This window comes from Acanthopagrus latus, chromosome 3, assembly GCF_904848185.1.
Source record: "Acanthopagrus latus isolate v.2019 chromosome 3, fAcaLat1.1, whole genome shotgun sequence".
NCBI lineage: Eukaryota > Metazoa > Chordata > Actinopteri > Spariformes > Sparidae > Acanthopagrus > Acanthopagrus latus.
This window is the reverse complement of record NC_051041.1, coordinates 11,251,690-11,274,605: the sequence shown is the minus strand read 5'-3', so window position 1 is coordinate 11,274,605 and position 22,916 is coordinate 11,251,690. Positions and strand designations below refer to the sequence as shown.

General features: G+C 41.8%; 1 protein-coding gene across 1 annotated transcript; it reads left to right on the top strand.

Moving 5' to 3' along the window:
- The first annotated feature begins 884 nt into the window (after positions 1-884).
- On the top strand, positions 885-22,885 carry LOC119016602 (synaptic vesicle glycoprotein 2A-like). Its single transcript, XM_037092562.1, has 13 exons — positions 885-1,197; positions 5,856-6,599; positions 7,484-7,664; positions 8,121-8,272; positions 9,705-9,838; positions 10,034-10,123; positions 11,345-11,452; positions 12,286-12,374; positions 12,474-12,638; positions 12,756-12,889; positions 15,486-15,692; positions 15,779-15,938; positions 16,953-22,885. Exons 2-13 carry the CDS (start codon positions 5,993-5,995, stop codon positions 17,134-17,136), a joined length of 2,211 nt encoding a protein of 736 aa, XP_036948457.1. The 5' UTR covers positions 885-1,197; positions 5,856-5,992; the 3' UTR covers positions 17,137-22,885.
- Positions 22,886-22,916: the final 31 nt, after the last annotated feature.

Below are 22,916 nucleotides of genomic sequence, written 5' to 3'. Positions count from 1 at the left end.
AATATTCCCTCTGTCAACAGCTGATGCCATTGGTAAAGTAATAGCAGTGCTGTGAATACTTCTGAAACCATATTGGTTTGTATATTCTTTTTCTCAAGAGGAATTGTTTGAGCTGATTCTCACTAATCACCTCAGGAAGTTGGCAAGATATGGCAGTTTGGAGACTGGATGATAGTTATTAAGATTGGTTTTAATGGCACCCTTGTGCAGTGAGACTAGATGTGTAATTTGTTCAGCAACAAATGGGGCACAGAGCTTTAAAAAATGCACGACACAAAGCTCCCACCAAACTGAAATTAAGGGGTTTGAATATCCTAACTTTCTGCCTCTCGTGATAATTGCCCACGCGCAGTTTTACATGGCTGTTATTTTCTTTCTTCCAAGTAAAAATCATCAGTTAAATACTTCAAAATGACTCATCTTAACTTTTTTTTTTTTTTTAAATTTCCCAAGACTCTCCAACCTGACATATATTTAGACAGAGAGCAAAAGTCCCATTTCCTGTGTCCATATAAAGTTTGCGTCTGAATGGCACGGGCTGGTGACATCACTCCATCTCCGAGGAGAGCTCACGTTTCCCCGTGGCCAGTCTTGACGCTGCAGGAGGGATCAAGAAGATGGCAAGTGGTTGGCATGGCAACAGGAGTCAGGTGCGCCTGCACGTGCGCACAGTTTCAGAAGTGCGCAGACGATCATCCAGCTGTTTGTGAAAAAAAAAACAAAAAAACAAAAAATGTATGTGAAAAAACAGGCAATTGGGTGAAATAAAGGTTTGAGCACGCATGCGTGATTATGACACATACATGTATATTATGTGTATTTTACAAACATTTAATGCACGGTAAATAAAGGGAAAATGTGCGCAGATTGGGTGCAGATATGCGCCAAACCCCTCTAGATATGAAGGCGTAAATGTGCTCGTGCTCTCGTGAGGGTTCTCGCGTGGGGGAGGGGACCCCTGCACATCACTGCTGCTGCTACTGCTGCTGCTGCTCAGTGTGTGTGGATGGCGTGGGCTTCTCTCCTCCAAACCGCACAGCATCATCATCATCATCACCGCCACCACCACCACCACCTCCACCACCGCCACTCAGTTCACAGCAACAGCCGCGTACGCACCACCATCCTCATCCTCCTTCCCATCCTCCTCATCACCATCTCCAGGCTGAGCAGGGAGCGCGTCGGAGGGGAATAAAGGTGAGCTCGAATGATGATCCTAATTCGGATTGTTGGCGGCTGATTGTGGATTTTCTTCCTCTTTTCTTTTCTTTTTCTTTAAAAAAAATATATATATTATTACGCGTTAAGATGTCTTGAGGAAGAGACGATGGGCGTGTTCTGCAACCGTTTGCTCCACACGGCAATTAAAAGATCGATTTTGTGAATCGGGGCCTGTAATCCGGTCCAAGTCGTGACGAGCTGCTGGCGGTGTGATTTCTAAGAATGAGCGCAGATGTCGGGATGCAGGCTAACCGACGATCGGCTGCTATTTGTGACAGATTTATATATTTTTTTAATCCCGGCTGTGTTTGTAAGATGTGTATATTGGCCTGTTAGCGACAAGGCCTTTTTTTTTCTTCCCCCCCTTAACATCAATGAAGGCGATTAGGACTGAACTGGAGGCTTACATTTGCTCATTTGCAATCAGAGTCTCGAATTCAACATTTAAAAAAAAAAAATTTTTTTTGCTGCAATTATTGCTTCTGAAAAATAACAATCTGAAACGCCACAGCACGAGTATCATCCATTCAAGATCAATAATCGCATAATATTTGGCCTGCAGAAGGATTTTCTGTCGTTTCTGTGCTTCATGGTGACTTCAGGTGTCCAGATTATTCATCACAACACTTCACGGCAGATCGAAATCTCCCACCGCTTTAATAAGCTCCTGTGCATGCGATGTGATGGCTATCTGCCTGGCTTGGCATTGCAAGAAAGTGTTGAACCATGCTGATCGATTTTTGAATGGGGGGGGAATAATGGAGACTAAATAAATAAATAAATAAATAATAGGGTAGCTCAAACCAGGGAGCAGTAATATCCACCCCCCTCATCCTCTCCTAAGAGCTGCCTGTTCTTTTTCCACTGACAGGGCTGTGTGTTGCAGCCAGCCTGTAGAGATGCTGTCAACTTGACAACAGGCAAGAAATCAGAAAAAGTAGGCTTAAAGCTTTTGTTTGAGTGTCTGCCTTTAAGCTGTAGTGTCTCTGGGAGAAAAGAGAAATTAAAAGAGTGAGACTGTAACTTACCTGTTGCATTAAGTATTAACTATCTCTCTCTCTCTCTCTCTCTCTCTCTCTCTCTCTCTCTCTCTCTCTATCTCTCTCTCTATCTATCCATCTATCTATCTATCTATCTATCTATCTATCAAGGGTCAAAACACAACAGTATTTCACAAAACACATTTCTGATTAGTCAGCTGTGTCTTCAGAAATGTCGTCCTGTTTTGACCCCGAGGGCCACCGTAATATCCCGCTGCCGTCATTTTGTGTCTATTTGTAGTTATTTTTTGACTCTGTAGTCATTTGGTGTCTCTTTGTAGCCTTGTTGTCTCTCTGCGTGGCCATTTTGTTACTCTTTGTAGGCATTTGTGTCTCTCTGTAGTCATTCTGTCACTCTTTGTAGTCATTTGTGTCTCTTTGTATTCATTTTGTGTTTATTTGTGATTCCTTTTGACTCTTTGTAGCCAAATTGTCTCTTTTTAGTAATTTAGTGTCTCTTTGTTGCTACCTTGTAGTCATTTTGTGTCTCTTTGTAGTTACATTGTGTCGCCTTGTAATTCATTTGTCTCTTAGTAGTCATTAATCTATCTGTAAAAGATCTTGAATAAATAGGCCTACAGACATGGAGCTTTGCTTTCCACACTGTATGTGCTAAAACCTTTACCTTAGTGGCAACGTTGACGATTTTGCCCCCCGAAAAGGGTGAAAATAGCATCTTTTTTAAAAATAAGAGGTCTTGGAAATGTAAGCTGTCTGAATAGGTGCAGGTGCAACAAGCAAGGCCTTTTTTCCTCAACAGACATTAGGTGAAAGCACAGGTGTTACTAGTAACATTAACTCTATGATAAATGTACCATTAAGCCATGACATGTGGAAAACACCTGTTGTAGGTAAACCATGTGTGTGCAGGGGCTCTGTTTTCTTGAGTCATCTCGTTGTTTCCTCTCCAGATGCCCAGATTATTTTAGGTTTTTGAGGGTTAGTGAGTCCAGGCCTGTGAGTGCTTGAATCCAAGATATTATTAGGTTAGCGTCCTACAGTTTAGCCTGGCTGACCAGGCCTGCATGGGTCCTTTGATCGGTGCCAGAAAATCTGCTCATCATGCTGACAGTGAGGGATCTGCGGCCTGTTGACTGGAGACAATATTTGCACTGTGCATTGATCAGGACACGCATGCCGTGCATAAAACCATTACTATGTAAATGCTAAACCTTTTTAAACATGCATATCCACTGTTATTTTTTATTTGATACTCAAAGCCGTAGGTATCACTGAGAGGATTATTCTCATGTTTTCTGCTAATTTGGGTATTTTAAACAACCTAGAGAGCAGCTTTATCACTGTATTTGCGCTTTGCCAACAATTTATCCAAGCGACTGGACTGCACAGTTAATGTTTTTGCATACCAGTGAATCACATTTGTATGTTATAATGCATAAACCTACGTATCAGTATGACATCACTACAGAATGTGTTGTTCCACGTCCATGACACATTTATGACACGACTGTCAAATCTGGAGGCGGAGGAGATAGTGGTGGAGTTACTGGCCAGAAGAAGCCAGTGACAACTGTTCAAGATTGTGTTTCAGTATTTGTATGTATGTATATAAAACTAATGGATACTTATAAAGAGAACTCGAGGCAATTTCCAGATGTGTTGGTGATGATGAGAAGTTGGAACATCTTTAGTGGTGTTTGTGGTGAAAAACACTGGTATTTCAGACCAAACACAATCTTTTCCGGTTGTGTTGGTTTCAGATTTTTTTTTAGCATAAATATATTTAGATCTGACTGGTTTTAGCCCAACAATATTAAAAAAGATCAATTCATTATATTGGCAATGTGAACTGTGAACTAGCAGTTAGATCTACATGTATGTAGACAGAATTTACAGAAAAGACCCCTGACCTCCCTCAGTATTTCTAAGTCGGGCCCTTTATGTACCATATACCTGGCAGACGTTTAAAGTTCCATCAGCCCGTTATTACCTGTCAGACCTCATTTTTAAACAGGGGTCAAGCTGAGCGCTGCAGTGATGTCCCTCATTCTGTATCTGTTGTTTCACTGCACCACAAAATCAAAGTGACATGTTGTTTTATCGCGCGGCGACCCGAAGCACACAGCGTTCTATTACAATAGCATATGGATGTGAATATCATCAGTGCACTACACAAGTCAGTGCCTTGTAAATTTTCCTTTTTTTAAAAAATCAAACTGAGAAGTGATACTGCAGCAGACAGGTGAATGGTCATCCATTTTCTGGCTTCTTTTTCTCAATTTCAAGCCTCATTTGTTTTAGCACACAGCTCCTCTAAGTCAGCAACTGTTGTGTTTTTCAATTAACGAACACTTACGGCTTTATTTGATTAAACTGAGTCTTATTGTCAAGTCCGGCATTTAATCACGTAATCTATCTAAAAAAACCCTCTCATTTTAGAGCAGGATTTTATGTGTGAGACACAAATAATGAGGTGTCACATGTTAATATGCGGGATGTTATTTGAATTACGACTTAAGCAGTGAAGCGGCGAAGGCTCTACAGTGATGCTCTTCTATTTCAAACTGGTGTCTGATCCTGTTGAGCATTATCTCCGTCACATTGCATTTGAGTCATGGTCACGTACTGTAGCTCTTCTCCATGAACTCGAACCGATGCATTTAGGGCATTTCCGCACCAAGACACATCCATTAAAAATCACTCTCACTATTCAAGGCCTGATGCCTCGCCCTGTAATTACTGCCCAGGCCCATCTGTGACTCAGCAGTGAAGACAGTGCCGGGCAGATATCAAAATGCAACAAGTGTAGTCAGGAAACAAACCATTAAAGGCTGGTTAAATGGTTTGGTTTCCTGGATGAATGTATTATGAATGTATACCGTCATACATGTATCAAGTAATACCATAACTTTGTTGCCATTTTGTGTATCTTTGTAGTCACTTGTGTCTCTTTGTAGTCACTTTGTGTCTCTTTGTAGCCACTTTGTTTCTTCCTCGTAGTCATTTTACATTTCGTTGTAGTTCAGAGTCTCTTCATAGTCACTTTGTTGTCTCTTTGCAGTCATTTTTTGTCTCTTTGCAGTCATTTTTTGTCACTTTGTAGTCACTCTGTGTCTCTTTGTAGTCATTTTGTGTCTCTTGGTAGTCATTTTGTGTCTATTTGTGTCTCTTTGCAGAAATGTTGTGTCAAATGTTGTGTGTTTTTTTTTATCATTTTGCACATCATTTGCATCCCATTGTGGTACTTATGTGTCTCTGTAATAATTTTATGTATTTTTTGAATACAGAATTCTGCTTCTCTTTGGAGTCATTTTATGTCTCCTTGTAGTCGTTCTGCACCTATTTGTGGTTGTTTCATGTCTCTTTGTTGTGGTTTGATTGACCACCTAACAAAAAATGTGGCCTCATTTGAACAGTCACTTCAGACGGAGGCCTCCTGGGTATAGGCCCGGCTCCTGCTCAATAATCCATCTATTTTAATGGGTCACCAGGAATGTGTGCTGATGTTTCTGAAGCTCTTTCAAATTCCTCTCTTTATAACAAAGCACCCATCCCGAAACCTACCAGTACATGCTTGAATGATTACAAAAAATACATGAGGTTGACTCATTTATATTTCCATTTTCTCCCCAGACATACGAGGAGTCTCTTGTTGGTCAAGTGAACCGGGAGTCAACTCTTGTATCCTGAACAAAGTGAAGCCCCGGCACGTTCAGGTGGCCTCTCCGGTAAACCTTTGACCACTTTAGCGTCTCCTGAACCTCTGTGAAATGGAGGACGGTTACCAAAACCGGACTGCATTCATAAAAGGTGCCAAAGACATTGCCAAAGAAGTCAAACGGCAAGCATCTAAGAAGGTTGGCCGTTCAGTGGATCGTGTGACCGATGAGTACAGCAAGCGCTCCTACAGCCGCTTTGAAGAGGATGATGATGATGACTACCCCGTACAGGGAAGCCAGGATGGCTACTACCGCGGAGACAGCCAGGCAGCTAATGATGACGAGGGCGGCCACAGTGACTCAACAGAGGGTCACGATGAGGATGATGAGATCTACGAAGGCGAGTATCAGGGGATACCCAGGGCTGATTCGGGCAAAGGCAGCCTGGCTGGAGGCCCGGGCTCGGTGAGGGCCGGCGCTCAGCAGTTCAGAGATGTCGGAGTGTCCGAGGCCGAGAGGAGGAAGGACCAGGAAGAGCTGGCTCAACAGTACGAGACCATTTTACAAGAATGTGGTCACGGGAAATTCCAGTGGACCTTGTACTTTGTACTGGGCCTGGCTCTCATGGCGGATGGGGTGGAGATCTTCGTGGTTGGGTTCGTCCTGCCCAGCGCTGAGAAAGACATGTGCCTGTCTGAACCTAACAAGAGCATGCTAGGTAAGACTCGTTTATGGGCGACTGGGGCTCCTCCTTCCGATGTAGGCTACAGGTTCTTCTTTGGCTTTGTCACAGTACATTTTCATGTTGCTGTTTCTGGTGTAGTTGATTGTTGAATGTCATTCCCAAGTCGTCAAATAACGACACTTTGATTTGGTGGCAGCCTGACCTAAAGTGTCAGCAGCTGACGAGAGTTTCTCCGATCAACTATCTATCTCCAGAATCGCTTTCTGCTCCACCAGAGGACAAGCCTGTGCATCATCAATAAATCTCCAAAACCAACAAAGAATTGATCCCACGAGAAAGTCTTGGCCGTGTATCCAGGCCTTATGTAACTTATTTTCTCTCAGCCACGAAGCCTCATCGGTGTCCAAAAGAATATTACAAACACTTCAATGAGCCACATTACGCCTGATAACCATAAACATGTGCAGTTCTGCTGCCAGAAATACTCAGTAGAGCACCAGATTTGTGTTAATCCACGGCTGAAAATAGCCCCCAACAAATATAGTTTTACTTCTGTTTGAGTGAAGTTTCCTAAAAACTTCAGTGTCCACCTGTTTAAGTTAATTACTGAGGTTTTTAAACAAACAAACAATATACTTTATGTCTTCAGTGGAGAAACGGCTTTAGGCAGAGTTGGACTAAATTGTTGTTGGTTTTTGTGTTTCCATGGGATTTGTTGACTGTCAGAAAAATAAAAAAAAATAATAAAAAAAACTGTGGTCTGCTTGTCCTGAGAGGCCAGACTGTATTCTCAGACTTATATCTGCAGTTGAAATTTTATCAAAACTATTCATAAATAATAACAAATTATTTTATTTACCAACCAGTGGCATTCATATTTAACAGTTCAGTTTCCTTTGCTCTCTCCGTGTCCGCAGGTCTGATTGTATATTTTGGGATGATGGTCGGGGCTTTCCTCTGGGGGGCTCTGGCTGACCGGATAGGCCGTCGGCAGTCTCTTCTCATCTCTCTCTCCATCAATAGTGTCTTCTCCTTCTTCTCCTCCTTCGTCCAGGGATACAGCACCTTTCTGTTTTGCCGGCTCCTCTCCGGCGTCGGGTAAATTGGAAAATGTTGTTCAATAGGTGTTTTTTTTTCACTGCGATGCTTCAATCCATTTGTTGAGAAAATCAATCAGTTTCCCACAGAGCTTCTGTGAGTTGGTTTTGCACCATGGGGACGGAAAAATGAGAGCAAATAATGCTAAAGCTTTAGTGAGTAAACAAGATTATCAGTGCAGTAAATGTGAGGCTGAAAGATTCAAGCTGTGGTGCTTCCGCTTGTAACTAATTGCTATAGTTTACACTCAGGAGTTTGAAGAAATGTGCTCTCATTTATGCAATCATACCACGTCTGTCATAAACCCTAATTAAACCTTAAAGAGCCCATACATATGGTAATAAATCATTATTCCTCTTATTTCTTAGTACCAATTGCTGTCAATCTGAGCTCTGTGTGCATCTCTTAATCTTCAACAGTTCTACTCTGGGCTCAGTTGGTGTCTGATTTTTGCAGGATTGGTGGCTCAATTCCCATCGTGTTTTCCTACTATTCTGAATTTCTGGCCCAAGAGAAGCGTGGTGAGCACCTCAGCTGGCTCTGCATGTTCTGGATGATTGGGGGCATATACGCATCTGCCATGGCCTGGGCTATTATCCCACATTATGGTGAGTACGGTAACCTGCCCCTGAATTTATGAGGTTTATGGACGATTACCACTGCGCTGTTCAAGCTAGCTTATATTCCTCATTTCAAAAAGCTATAGTTCAACCTTTTGGGGACTTTGGGGACCAGCCCCATGTTTGCATCAAATGTAAGGCCAAAAGCCAGTTAGCTTAGCGAAGCTTAGCATAAATAGTTTGGGGTTCTGTTCAAAGATAAAACAACTATGGGTTCTTTGGTGCTTAGCAGTTTCAGACACTTTGCCCAACCAAGCAATAGTCTGATACACAACCCCTTGCAAATTGTTTAATCATTTTTTCACATTTTTTGTTTTTTTGTTTGTATGAAACAAATAAGATATAAAATATTAAATGAGTATGCTTCAGAGGCACTAGTTGGTGGATATCGTTACCTTTGGAGCTGTTTCAATACTTTATGCTAAGCTAAGCTAACAGGCCGCTGACTGTATCTTTATATTTAACTTTAAGCCATGACAGTATCAGGACGGTATCAGTCGTTGTATCAAACACTCCACTAGAGAGAGAGTAAGCTCATTTCCTAACTATTCCTTGAAGGGGCATTTTGTAATATATGGTCAGAATTTTTGTTTAAAACATTCAAAAACTAACAGTGTTGACATTATTTAAAAAGATGTTCTTGTACTGTGTTGTGGCACAAGCTAAGCTAATAGCTAGTCTTGGATCATCCCGTCTCTTATACCACTTTGTACCGCAAGCAGCAGTAGTCTGATATCCACAATAGTTTCAGCTGCTTCTTTGTTTTATAAGTGAACAAAATAAACTAACAAAATGTCAAGGAAGGAAATATTTAAATCTAATTCCATTACTAAACAGAAAAAAAAAATACAACAAAATTACAACAACGCACCGTCTGAATTCAAGTTTCTGTCATTTACTAAACTAAGACATGCTAAATAAAACCCACCCAAACAGCCTTGGTTTGTCTTTTAACAGTTATCTCTGGTTTGGTCAAAATAAATGGCCATGACGTCTCCCCCGTCATCTGAGGTTGCACTACGGCTAGCTAATCTACTTGCTTACAGCGGCTAGCCACTACAGCCAAATATAGCCACTTATTGGTTATGCTGCCACCTGTAGTTTTAACTGCTAAATCTTTCGTAAGATTTACATCTTTAACACACCATTTTAAAGGTTCAGCTTTGACTGTGGGGTGATTTTTTATTTATCTATTTATTTTTTGCTAGCAGATGTTTTCCCAGAGTCACTGCACTGCCCCTGACCTCTGACTCCCCTGGAGGGAGAAAAAAATAACAACATGGTTCACATCAAATTAAACATGTTCCAGACTTTGCCTTGTAAGAGATTGATCGTCTGACCTTATCTGACCTCATTTGACTCGTGAAATTGAAAAGTGGGAGACGTGAGCTTGTGTCTTTGTGTCGCTTTGTCCTCTCAGGATGGAGTTTCCAGATGGGCTCAGCGTATCAGTTCCACAGCTGGCGTGTGTTTGTGTTGGTGTGTGCGTTTCCTTGTGTCGCAGCCATCTCTGCCCTCAGCGCCATGCCGGAGAGCCCCCGCTTCTACTTAGAGGTTAGCAGATGTTCTCATTGGCTTGAGAGTTTTTTGTGAGTCACATTTTCGCTAACATAATACCCAACGTGTTCAAAGTGTGCAAGTAAAGATCATTTCTTCTCCTTTTTCTCCTGGTTGGGATGAACAGAGATGGAGACCAAAAAAAAACAAAAAACAAAGGAACATTTTACCCATTTGCTTTTTTCCAAACAGAATGGCAAACACGATGAAGGCTGGATGATTCTGAAGCAAGTCCACGACACTAACATGCGAGCGAAGGGACACCCGGAGAAGGTGTTTTCTGTGAGTACCTCTGAGAAAGCAGGCAAATCCCAATTTCAGGAGTCTCATCAGAATATCTGTGGTGCTTTGGACTCTCGAGCGAGATTTTTTGCGCTGCAGGAAGCTGCAGCTGCAAGAAAAATCTCCGCATGGAGTCCAGACATTGTTGGTGGTGGTGGTGGCTGATTACTTTGCTGAGACAGATACGCTGATGACACGTTGAAGCCGATGAATCTTTCGGCCTCGGTGAACATGTGAAGAGTGGGCGGTGATGGGGGGGGTGGAGGGGGCGCACAAACAGGAGCATGAATGAATTAAAGGCAGGGAGAGAGGATCATATTTAGAAAGAGAGCAACAAGATGATAGGCTATTAGTGACACTAATGTTAGACTCAAGGTAATTATGAGTGAGTAAAGAAAGGGGGAAAAAACTGAAGAAATAAGCATGCAAAACTATAATCTTTTAAACTTTAGCTAGAGCTTCATGTGTTTTTTTTAAATTAGGTTTTGGGGCATTTTATGAGTCTCTTATGCTGTGGACAGCAGTGACATGACGGGGAAAGAGAGATTGGGAATTACAAGCAGCAAATACCGTGGGCTGTTTGTAGTGTAAGCCTCAACAGGATCTGATCACAAGTGGAGAGCTCTAAGTAGTGGTGTGAATGTCCTCAAGACACGCTGAGCACCATTTTGGATTCGGAGGGGGAGAAGCCACAAACACAGGCAGAATGGATTACATACTGCCTGCTTTCCATGTGGTTCATTGTGAAGCAGCTTACAAGTCTGGGCTAATTTACCCGCTAATGTTAGCAGCAGATGTATTGAACTAGTAACTGCGCTATTCCCGGACTACAAACTTGCATGATTTTTGACATTTGATGAGTGACGAGATAACGTTGCGAACTGTTCGACTCTCTGCTACCACAAATCCAAAATTATTACCTCCTGTAAATTTGGCAGTAGATGCATTGCATTAAGTTGTTTATTTCTTTGTAATAAAGAGTCTGTTGCTTGCTGCATCCCTGTACCAGCCTCTCTGAAGTGCATCGAATCTCCCAGCATTTATTAGCTGTTTGAATGCACTGTTTGAATTCCTTACACAGAAGTCCTGAAAGAAGACAACCTCTTATTGACGGCAAACACATTGTTGCCAATGGAGAACATTATCAGTAGCAGTTAAAAATAATCCCTGACATCCGGCTGACAGCGTTCCTCTGAAGGACTTGTGTCTCTTTCATCCAAGGTCACCACAATTAAGACGGTGAAACAGATGGATGAGTTGGTGGACACCGGCACCGACACTCCAGTCTGGCAGCGCTACAGGCTGAAGATCACGAGCCTCTCCCAACAGGTGAGCGAGGACAAAAAAGGAATGGTTTAAAATGTTTGGGTTTTTTTAACATACAGTGTATGTTGATGATCATCCTGGAGATTTGTTTGTGTGAAAGCAGCTCTGAACCCAAACGGCAGCCAAGCATAGAAAGCTCCCCTGAGATTGTATCTGAGATGGTTGCTCCCTTTAAAAATGCAGTTTTACAGTTAATGCAGCAGAATATGAGGGCACGGCCTTAAAAGGCTGCAGCCGAGCAGAGGCAGACCACATGGATGGAGGCATGGGTGGCAGCGAGTACAAGAGTAGCTAAGAGGTTCAAGACGCCAACTTTTTCTGTATTAATTATTTTGACTTCTTGACCCTACACCTGACTTGAATGAGTAAATCAAACTGAAAATCAACAGTAGCATGACAGTTTTTCCATCCGTGTCATGTCTAACCCTAAGCCTAACCCATCGAAACAAACTACTTAACTGAATATCGTTTTACAGCAGTTTGACTTTCTTGTGTGCAAACGTGTCGTTGTGTTGCATACCGCTGCAGCACCACCGCTCCGGGCAGAAACTTAAACCAGATTTTAATTTGCATTCTGCCTACGTTCTGCTCCACGCCTACGCCCTCCGCTTCCTCCCGGATGTGCTGCTGCACCACCAGCTTAACGCATGCTGAAAGGTCTCCATCCTTTGAATTTGAATTTGAAGCCGTCGAGTGGAAGTTGAGGAGGGTTCATGCAAAGGAGGGAATCTTTTGGAGAACAATCCTGGCTAAATTACCCGATTAAAATAAGAGCGCATGCAAAGTATAAATGTGTAAAGTCTTTAATGAAAGTTGTACTTTCACACGTCTCGCAGATAAAGAACAACATCCTCGCCACCTTCAACCCAGAATATAAACGGACGACCTTCATGCTCATGGCCGTTTGGTTCACCATGTCTTTCAGGTAAACGTAAGGCAAAAAAACCCCCTTTGCTCCATGGTTGATCATGTTCACCTTATTTTGGCTTATTTCATCTGCTCTGCTCCTCTAAAAACTCTGCAGCTACTATGGTCTGACAGTGTGGTTCCCAGACATGATCAAGTACATCCAGAAGCAGGAGTACGAGTCGCGCACAAAGACCTTCACCAAGGAGCGAGTGGAGCATGTCACTTTTAACTTCACCCTGGAAAACCAAGTGCATCGCCAGGGACACTACTTCAATGACAAGTAAGTGTCTCGTGAGCTGCGGTTATTAGTCATCGGCACGATCGGATTTGCGTTTGAATGCTACTAAACCGGTAAGACACAAGCACACAGCATTGAACCTGTGACCCTCCTCACCAGGTTCCTCAACCTGAAGATGAAGTCGATGGTGTTTGAAGACTCTGTGTTTGAGGAGTGCTACTTTGAGGACATCACCTCCACACACACCTTGTTCAGGAACTGCACCTTCATTGCAAGTCTGTTCTATAACACAGGTAAATAATGAAACGGAAAGTATTCAGCATCGATGTGCACCAGAGTGGACAGTCAGTGTCAGGAGGATGTTGTAATCAAGGCTTCTAATAATGATTCATTTAGCTATGAATGAGCATTTCTTTTCTATTTTCTGATAATTTAGTCTTTTAACTGGCAAGAAAAAGTGAAATTTGACATCACAAGCACTGACAGCTCAAGGCGAACTGTATAAAACCTGCATTAACATTTTTCAGATATTTCTGGCATAGAGCAACAGAATGAACAATCAAAAATGACATGTTATGACTTTAAGAAACTGGGAACACCCAACACTCAAGCCGTTTGTTGACTATGTACACATCAAGTGGACGAGGAAAAAACAAACATTAACACGGAGGCAGCCCATAAACGCAAGTTAACTCTTTTTTTTTTTGCTCTGTTTTTCGTCTCCACCACCTCTTGAGGGAACTATCGCCTTGTTAGCTACTAAATGCTCTACTGTGTTCACCAGCTAGTTGCTAACAATTCTCTGGCCTGTTGGTGCTGAGTAGAAAGCGCACAGAGGGCTTGTCAGACCTTTTGTTTGTTAAAAAACATCTGCCTGCTCCATCTGGGAACAACACTGATGAGAGCAGCGAGCCAAACACAGATGCTCCTCAGAGTCTGATGATAATTATATGTGAGTCTCTTTTCAGATTACACATACAGTCGATCCATTGTTAGTATAAAGGTTGTTGCAGCTTTATAGCTAAATAAATCAGAGAAAATCTGCTCTGCATTAGGTTTTCATTACGCCGTAATAATAAGAAAAATTAAAGATTTATTTGTCCTGCACTTAACAAAAACAGTGTTTTGCAGCAAACGCAAAAGCAGAACAATAAAATAAATGGCAATAAAAGAGAAACAAAACTTCTAACAATGGATCATTGAAACCATAAAATCTCAGAGGATAAAATGTTAAAAAGGAAAAGTAATGGTTTAATGAAGACAGAGCCGTACAAGACTTAAAAACAATGTCAAGTGTAATTTGAAAGAGAACAAATTAACATCTAAACAACCCCAATTACCTGTTGCACTGTTTGTACATCTAGGTTGATTTGCTGTGAGTAACCAAGTTTGGGAGATATTGGCTGTGAAGATGTCTGCCTTCCCTTTAGTGTAATGAATCTCGACGGCACGTCTGAATCCGGCACATTTCTAACACTCGACAGCGACGTCTCTTTTCAGAGATCATGACCCCGGTTACTCAAGATAATCCACAGACTTTTTTTGTGGGCGGTTTCATGCAGGAACTGTTTTCTACGTTCTTCCGCTCGTGCTGGTGGCAGTGCGGGATGTAAACATTAATGGCGTCCTCCTTGGCTGAGCTGTAACGTTAGCTTAGTTAGCTTAGCTAGGCAGCCTCTCATATGTGAGTAGATGCGCGCTTCCTTCTGCGCAGTGATGCAGAACTGTCCCTTTAACTATAAAAAAAGCTATTAAGACAAAACAGATGTGAGAATGTGTTCCCTGGATAATCAGAACCAAAGCTCTCCGCGGAGACGACTTGACACTGAACAACCTCATGTGTGATGGGGCGACATCATTTATGTCATCTGCTGTTATCTTTACATTTTCTTTAATATCAGCCTCTAAAACAAGTGCGGCCGACAGTGTATTTGATAGAATCCGGATCTCGTTTATATGAGAATGTTTTTAACTATGCACAGTTTATCTGTGAAGAAGCTGCTGTCTGTGGCGGAGTTTAGCTGTGTGGATTTGATTTGTTGTGTTTTCAATCAATATGTCACATTGTGCCTGAGAAAACAGAGAGCACCAGTCGTAAATCTTCACTTCCGCCGTGGCTTTGAGGGCCTCGGCACGTCTTCTCGCCCCTGAAGCCAACAGTGCATTCGTTTTACGTTCATGTCATTTGTGCCTCTAAAACTTTGTGATCGCTCAGCACTTTTATGCCTGACTCCCTTTCGTGAAGCCGTCATAAACTATTGGTATGGAAGCAATTTCCCCAGTCTGATCAGAAAACCCGATTGTGCAATTTGTGTAGCTGCAGGCGGCGGAGTATGAAGAGAGAGTGAAGTAACAGGGCTTGTAACCTCCAGGCAAAGTGGTTTCGGAAGACAATGCAACCTGTCCAGACCTTTTTCTATATTGTTCTTGTTATTTATTTTAAAAAACGGCCACAATGCTGGATGCCGCTCTTGTGCTTAGTCTTCGCTGAAAAGGAATTTTGATTAAGAACAGCCACCGACAGAGGACTGGTTGTGTGGCGGCCAGTGGCGGACTCAGGATGTTTGACGGGCCGGGGCGGGAAAAAAAAACAAAACATAAAAGGCACCACATGTTTACATGGGGCGCAGAAAGTCTTGATGTATTTGTGATGAAGAGAGGGCACTTCACCAGGTTTTGTCCACTGGAAGAGGGCACTTTATCATGCTTTATCCAAGAGGACACTTTCGCAGCGAGTCCACCAGTTCTTCAGTCAGGAAATGAATAATTTTTGCAAGTGTGTGTGGGTTTGGTTTAAGAGGTGGGGACTGAAACACTGAAGCCAGTCTCAGTCAGTGTCTTTGATTGGTATCACAGCAGTAACTCTTCTTCCTCTTTCTCGTTTGTCAGATCTGTTCAAATACAGGTTTGTCGACTGCAAACTGGTCAACAGCACGTTCCTCCACAACAAGGAGGGCTGCATGCTCGACTTCAGCGACGACTTCAACAATGCCTACATGATATACTTCGTCAACTTCCTCGGCACGTTGGCAGTGTTGCCTGGCAATATCGTGTCGGCTCTGTTAATGGACAAAATTGGGCGCTTAAGAATGCTGGGTGGGTAAATCAGATCATATTAATTACGATTTGCTTTTGACCGCAGAGTCCGTTTAGCTTAACGTGATTCTCGCTCCCCTCTGCAGCGGGATCCAGCGTCATATCTTGTGTCAGCTGTTTCTTCCTGATGTTCGGCAACAGCGAGTCAGGGATGATCGCCCTCCTGTGCCTGTTCGGCGGCATCAGCATCGCCTCGTGGAATGCCCTGGATGTGATAACAGTGGAGCTCTACCCCTCAGATAAAAGGTAACAGAAGATGCACAAACATGTTCATTAATTGTTGACTTTTGTGTTTCACTGCTTATGTTATTTTAACACTTTTATGACAAATGTCTATTTGTTTGTTCTTCTAATTCTTACTGCTTATTTCATATAGTCTTAAGCCTATTTCACTTTTTGTAGGGAGTGGAGGTTTTTCCTGAAAGTGTACAGATTAAATATTTCCTGGTTATTGGTGTTCACATGATCCTAGAGGAATCCATTTGATGAACATGCAGTTGAAATGTAACAACTCCATTATATTTTTAACACATATGCAAGTCTTATTTGATTAAAACAAAAAAATGACAATAGGAATTTGATTTGATTAATGCAGATTAGTTTAAAGCAGGGAATTAATGATCAGTGTTGTTACAAATCTATCGAGGACTGAAACGGCCAAAACAGATACGTAAATAAATGACTAACTCAGTGAATAAATAGATAATTTGCCTTTTTAATGCACCAAAAGCTATTTTAGAAATAAATGAAAGCATTAACTATTTAATAAAATATGATGCATGTTTGCTTCTGTATATATTTATCTTTGTAGTAGTTACCTAATCTAGTGACTTTCCTACTTTTCCTATATACCTAAGTTATTCTTTGTAGTATGTAGTCATTTCTTTATTTACTGCTTTATTCCTTCCTATTTGCATTTGGAAGATAATACATTGATGAGGACGTAAATAAATAAATACATTTAAAACTGAATAGATTAAGAAATATTAAATGAGTAAACAAACAGGTGATTAATACAAAGGTAAATAAATGCAGAAGCAAAATTGAAACAGAAATATGAATTCATGACACTTTATGTAAATTAATGCCTGCACACATTTTGTATATTTATAGTGTATTCCATGGAATACGTACTTATTTACTGAGCTGTCTATTTATTCCTATTCAGTGTTGATTTTGGCTTTGTCAGCCCTCCATACAGATCCTCCTCTTTATATCAGCTGCTGAAACTCCACTGTGTTCCTCTTCTCTTGTGTTCAGGTGCACAGCGTTTGGTTTCCTGAATGCCCTCTGCAAGCTTGCGGCCGTCCTGGGCATCAGCATCTTCCAGTCATTCGTCGGCATCACCAAAGCCGTGCCCATCATATTCGCTGCTGGCGCCCTCGCCGCAGGTAGTTTCCTCGCGACAAAGTTGCCTGAGACACGAGGCCAAGTGTTGCAGTAAAACAAACGACCAGTAGTGGGCAGCAGAGCACAGCCGGAGTGTGTGTGTGTGTGTGTGTGTTTGACAACTAGAGCCCGAACATCCCCGAGAGCTACAACGCTGCCCGTCACACACCAACAGAACAGACTGCCATCCCCATTGTAAGCCCAGAATCCTTTGAAATACGGATTGCATCATTCAAAGTCTTTACGAGAAGAGCGTCATGATAACTGCATCTGAATGGTAACAGCTGCACAGTCAGGTACTAAAAACATCAGATCCTACTAGACGTGGGTGACGCAGAACAAATTGAGTTCTGCAGTGAGGATAAAAAAGTTAAATATTTTTTTTTTTGGCCCACAGATCAACAATATCAATTGAGATGAAAAAGATGTCGAATGAAGCGATGAGACGGATTAAAAAAAAAAGCCATTTATGGGGGGTGCGAAATGATTTAGTCTATGCATGTGGTCGATTTTTTTCACATATAATTGCAGTGTTCTTCTCCCTCGTCTGTCCTCGACCTCGGTGGCTGGCTTTCAGTGCTGCTTTTTGATTTGCTGTGATGTTCCCGGTACATTCCCTTCCGTCCTGATTCAGACTGATGCTTGATGAAAGGTTTTTCTTTGAAAAGTATCCCGCAAAGAATTTCCGGGTGAATATATTTTCCTCCAAGAAAAACGGCCATGACCCTTGATCACTGCCTGAAAACTGAAGCCACATCTGCTGAGAGCTCACACTTGCTACCAAACGACACCAAAACATTCCAGTGAGGCTTCGATTTACTCAGAGGCCGAGAATCTAATGTTTCCCTGTCGCTGCGTAAAACCGGTCCTCTCCTCTACGCACAGCCTCAAATCACAGACGGGTGACGATGCATTTCACAGGATTCTCTGTCGTAAATGGGAATAGTTTGATCCAGCTCCTCAGTGTTCAGTGTTAAACCAATGTTTCTCCCTCCCAGTCGTCGCACCGCGCAGCTGTGGTGGTGCAACGGTGCTCACGCCTGCAACACAGGAACGTCTGTGGGACGGATTTTGGTCAAGTGCTAGATGTGAGAGCAGATACTGTAGTGTGATATTTGCTTGAATTAGTGATGTGAGTGATTGTTGCGTGTTTGTCAGGCAAGAGAGAGAGTGAGAGAGAGTGATTGATTGATTCATCCAAACAAATCAGCGCAGCCACGTCGACCATGTTTTACTGATCCAGCAGCAGAGTGTTTGAGGCTAATTTAGAAATAAAGATATCAGCGTTCAAACTCACGCAGTAGCTCAGGTGTGGTGAAATGTTTTCGACCACGTTTACAGCTGGTCTCTTGTTTTTTGCCCCACTAAACACCAAATTGTTGTACACGCAGGGTGATTTTAGCTCGGTACCATTCGCATATAGCTGCATTAATTAGCCTTAATATGAAAACAGTCATCAGATTGAGTGTGTTAAGTTAATTCTCGACCTCGGAAAACTAAAGTTTGGCAAGTTTGACCACATCGCCCTGAAGACGACAACAACAACAACAACAACAACAACAACAACAACAATAACAACAACAAAACTTGACTTAACATTTTTTCGTCAAAGTAAGTTGTTGTTTTCTTCGTCTTAAAATTGTGTTGACGCCTCTTAAAAGTCACAGTATGACTTCATTGTACTCACAAGCACAAAGTGAACAGGGAAAGCAAGAAAAATCAGCACAAAACAAGACGACTGATCAGACACGGCAGCACAGAGTGAGTCGTTTTTCATTTTAAGGGCTCCCGTTCCTGTCAATCCTCCACGAGCACACGGAAAAAAATTTTTTGCCGGTCGTGACTTCGATCTGAATTGGAAGCAGTCGCTCTGATTTAAAGCTAATTGAGTACCACTTTGTTATACATATCACTACTTCGGTATAATTTCTCCAAAGGTGTACATCAATATGTGTGCTGACAATCAGTGAGTGAGTGCATGGGTGTCGCTGCTGCTGTGGAGTGTGTTATTTTGATCTAAAGACGTCCTCTGGTTTGTGTGTCGGTGTGTGTGTGTGTGTGTGTGTGTGTGTGTGCGTGTGTGTGTGTTCAGGATGTTAGAGGCTTTGGAGCTTGCAGTGGTCTGATAATGTAACTCAAGGACACACTTAGCTGTGGGAGTTTGTCTGACCTCTTGAATTGTGTGTTTGTGTGCACGTGAGATAGAGACTTTTTTTAATAGTTGGACTTTTTGATAATTACGCTTATTCACTTTGTTGCCCTGAGTTGGACTAGAGGATCGATACATCTCTGAAGCTGAAGCCCGGGGGCGTGATTAGCTTAGCTTAGCATGAAGACTGGAAACAGGTGCAAACAGCCTTTTCAGCTTTGTGTTAACCAAATCTGAAGAAACAGTCAAGCAAATTACATGTAAAGTGGATGCAGATATTGTCAGGCTAGCTTTCCCCCTGTTTCCAGTCTTTATGCTAAGCTAAGCTAACCGCCTGCTACTTTAGCGCCCAGGAATGAGAGCGGTATCCATCTCTCAGCCTGCCCTCATCGGAAAAAAACATAGAATTCTACTGCTAAAGCAGCACGTTACGACCCAACTTAACAGTTATTGTGACCCAGCGGTGACTCCTAGTGGCCGTAGCAGTTAGTGCAACAACAAAGACGGAAGTCCACGCAAGGAATGGGTCAAATAAACACAGGAGAGCACTGTTTGTGTCCAGCGTGGAACCAAAAGTCTACGTTGAGTTATTTTAACTTGCATGACGAATGTTTTTTAACCAAAACCACAGTCAACAAACAACATGTTGCTTTAGGAACAGCGATACATGTCATTTTGGGAGTCACTGGCAATCAATTTATCACTCATTTGGGTATGAGGATGTTTTCCAATCTTTTAGTGAAACTCATAACAAGAGTAAGAGCATTTCTCAAAATGTTGAACTATCTCTGTTGAATCTAGATTATATTCAGAGGATGTGCTGTTTGTCTCAAAGTGTTTTGTGTACGTAATGAACAAATGTGTCCTGTCTCGTTCACGTCGGAGTGACTGTTTGGACGTGTTGTTAACGTGTGGATGTGTGTGTGTGTGTGTGTGTGTGCTGACTCTAAATCGTCTCTCACATATTTTTCTACTTTTTTCTGTTGTTTCATCCCTGTGATGAATCACAGCTCAGTCGGGGACCACAGAAATATATTTACACTACGAGAGGAATCTAAAAAAAAAAGCAGCCTAGTGCGATATATGCAGTATAGAATTTAATGTTTTGTTCTTCATGATAGACTCGGGTGCTCTTTTGCTGATACAGTTCAGTCTTTAAAAAAAACAAACCCTCGAAGATAGCCAGCCCTCGGAGATAACGGCCTGTTCTCTGCTAGGAAACACAGAAAAGGATCTTGTCAAATTCACTCAAACGACTTCACCCCGCGATTCCTTCTGTATTCAACCGATTGTGACGCATGTTTGTATCGTATTGTCTGACTTCTTGGACGTCCTGTATGCCAGCTGTTTTTGTCTAAAGCAAGAACTAGTGTTTTCATTGTTGTATGATGACATAGATTTGTTGCTTGCAGTGATTGTTCTTAATCAAAGTGGGGTTAAAAATTGGTGAAACTTGAGTACGTGTTCTGAAAGTAAGTTAGTGGTGACTGTGCTCCTTGTTTACCTTGGACCCAGGTAACTCTTTTTTTAAAAAATATATATATATGCCTGAATTTCTGAGGTGGAAGCTTGCAATCATGCAATTGATCTTGTCGCAGAGGTGCAAGACGCGGCTGGACGAGGGCAATGCGCTTAGGCAAATGGAGTGGAAAATCTGTTTGAATTTGATCAAATTTGACAAAAATCTTGTTTGTCCACGTGAGTCTGTTTTAAAATGGGGGTGGGGGGTGTAAGCAATAAAGTGGAGGCTTTCCCCGATTCTGAGGAAACAGAAAGTCATAAATCCAAAAGGACCACGGTTTATCTACTCATCAAAAGAGCCCCCTCTGTCAAATTGAAGCTCCTGTCCAAAATGTAAAAGTTTACTATTTAATGTTCCTATGTGTAGAATATTCATTCTATATATATATATATATATATATGTATAAACTATCGGAAGGGTCACTGGTTTGAGTTTTATCTATGGTGACGGCAGTGATATGGGATGTCGTCGAAATAAAGCGGACACCAGTCTGAAGACTTCCCCTGTTAAAGGGATGGAGGACTTTTCGCGGCATGCTTTCCCGTCCTCTCAACGCTCGAAAGCACCCGGATCTGTCTCGAACGGATCCTGAACAGAGGGAGCGGCCCCCTGCCAGAAAACAACTCCTTCGTCTGCACAGAACTGCAAGAATCCTTCGCTGTAGTTTGGGCCGAAGGACTTTATGTTTGCCTTTTTTTTCTCTTTAGTTTGACTCTGACCTGTTTATTAAAACGATACTCTATATGTGAGTTCAATTCAAAATTCAATGTACTGTGTGTAGAAACTGTAGATGTTTGTATGTGCAAGTTTTGGAATTTGTGCAACAAAAAGATCAAGGAAAACAGTTCCAAAAAAAGTTCAATATGACACAAAAATCTATTGTGTGTTGTCTTTGTGTTTTGTAAATGAAGACTGAAACATCTTGGTAAATTCAGTATTTATTACTTCTGGATATTGAGAATATTTTAGTGATGCTGAAAAGGTGCTGTATTTATTTTATGTGAGAGTTGTTCATCATGCTGGGATTTGCACTTGTGTGCCACTTATCCAGTTCTATCAAGAAAATGATAAATCATAATGGAAAAAAATAAAATTTAAAGAAAAAAAAAAAACAATGTCATGGTTTGCATTATACAGTGTGAAGTCACTTGTGTTTGATTCACAGATTGTCTTCCAACTTGAGGTTGTGCTTCATGGAAGGTAACAGATCAAATTATTTTCTAAGTTTTCCTGTGATAAGATAAATGTTTGTTTTCTTAAGATGAGTTACATCACTGAATAACAAAGGTTTTTAGTTCCCTAGCAACCTTGAGAGAACAATCTTTGTTACCTTGAAATAATCAAAAAAACAAAACAAAAAACAAGCAGGATTTAGTTCCCTCAGAGCGAGTGGGTCTGAAGGCTACCATCTGAAACCAGCTTGTATAGCTTCATTTTGACTAAAAATGAATAAAAAATGGCTCCAAACCTGTCATAAGTAAGAAGAACCCTCTTAAAATATCAAGAATTACTAGTGAAGCAAGTCAGCAGAGGTGATGTGCCCTTTCCTTCGAGCAGATCTGAATTCTTGCAGAAAATAAACCGACGGCCCTGCTTAATTTATTATCCAGATATGTAGCCACAGGCTGAATGAGCTGACTATTTGGCTTTTTACTTGTACAAAGTGAAGTCACAAGTTGCCCATCACAGGGTTCCCGATTATTCTTGATTTACCAGCTGAAGTCATCCGTTTGGCAGGAAGGCTTTTGTGCATCATTTCCCCCCCCCCCCCATTTTGTTAATTACATTTTCTTCTTTCCACAAGATCATAGGCAATGGTAGCAAAAAACACACAAGGATGAATGACTTTATATATGAGCTACAGTCCAAGTCCTCTGAGGACAACACTGTAAACATCTTGGCCAGAGAAGACAGCTGTTATGAAGAGTAAGAATCCATCCATGTCAAACTAACGGCTGTGTTTGAACAACAGAGGTGGCATGATATTGCCGAGTACCCACCTACGATACCGAGTTCCCTCCTCAGACAAGCATAACCACTCACACCAGGGCTCACCTAGCAACTCGAATGAAGCCCGGTGTGGTCAACAACCCACAAGTGGCTCCAACTACTCTATAAGAAAAAAAAAAAAAAGACACTAAAACATGTCCAATTGCCCTTAGAA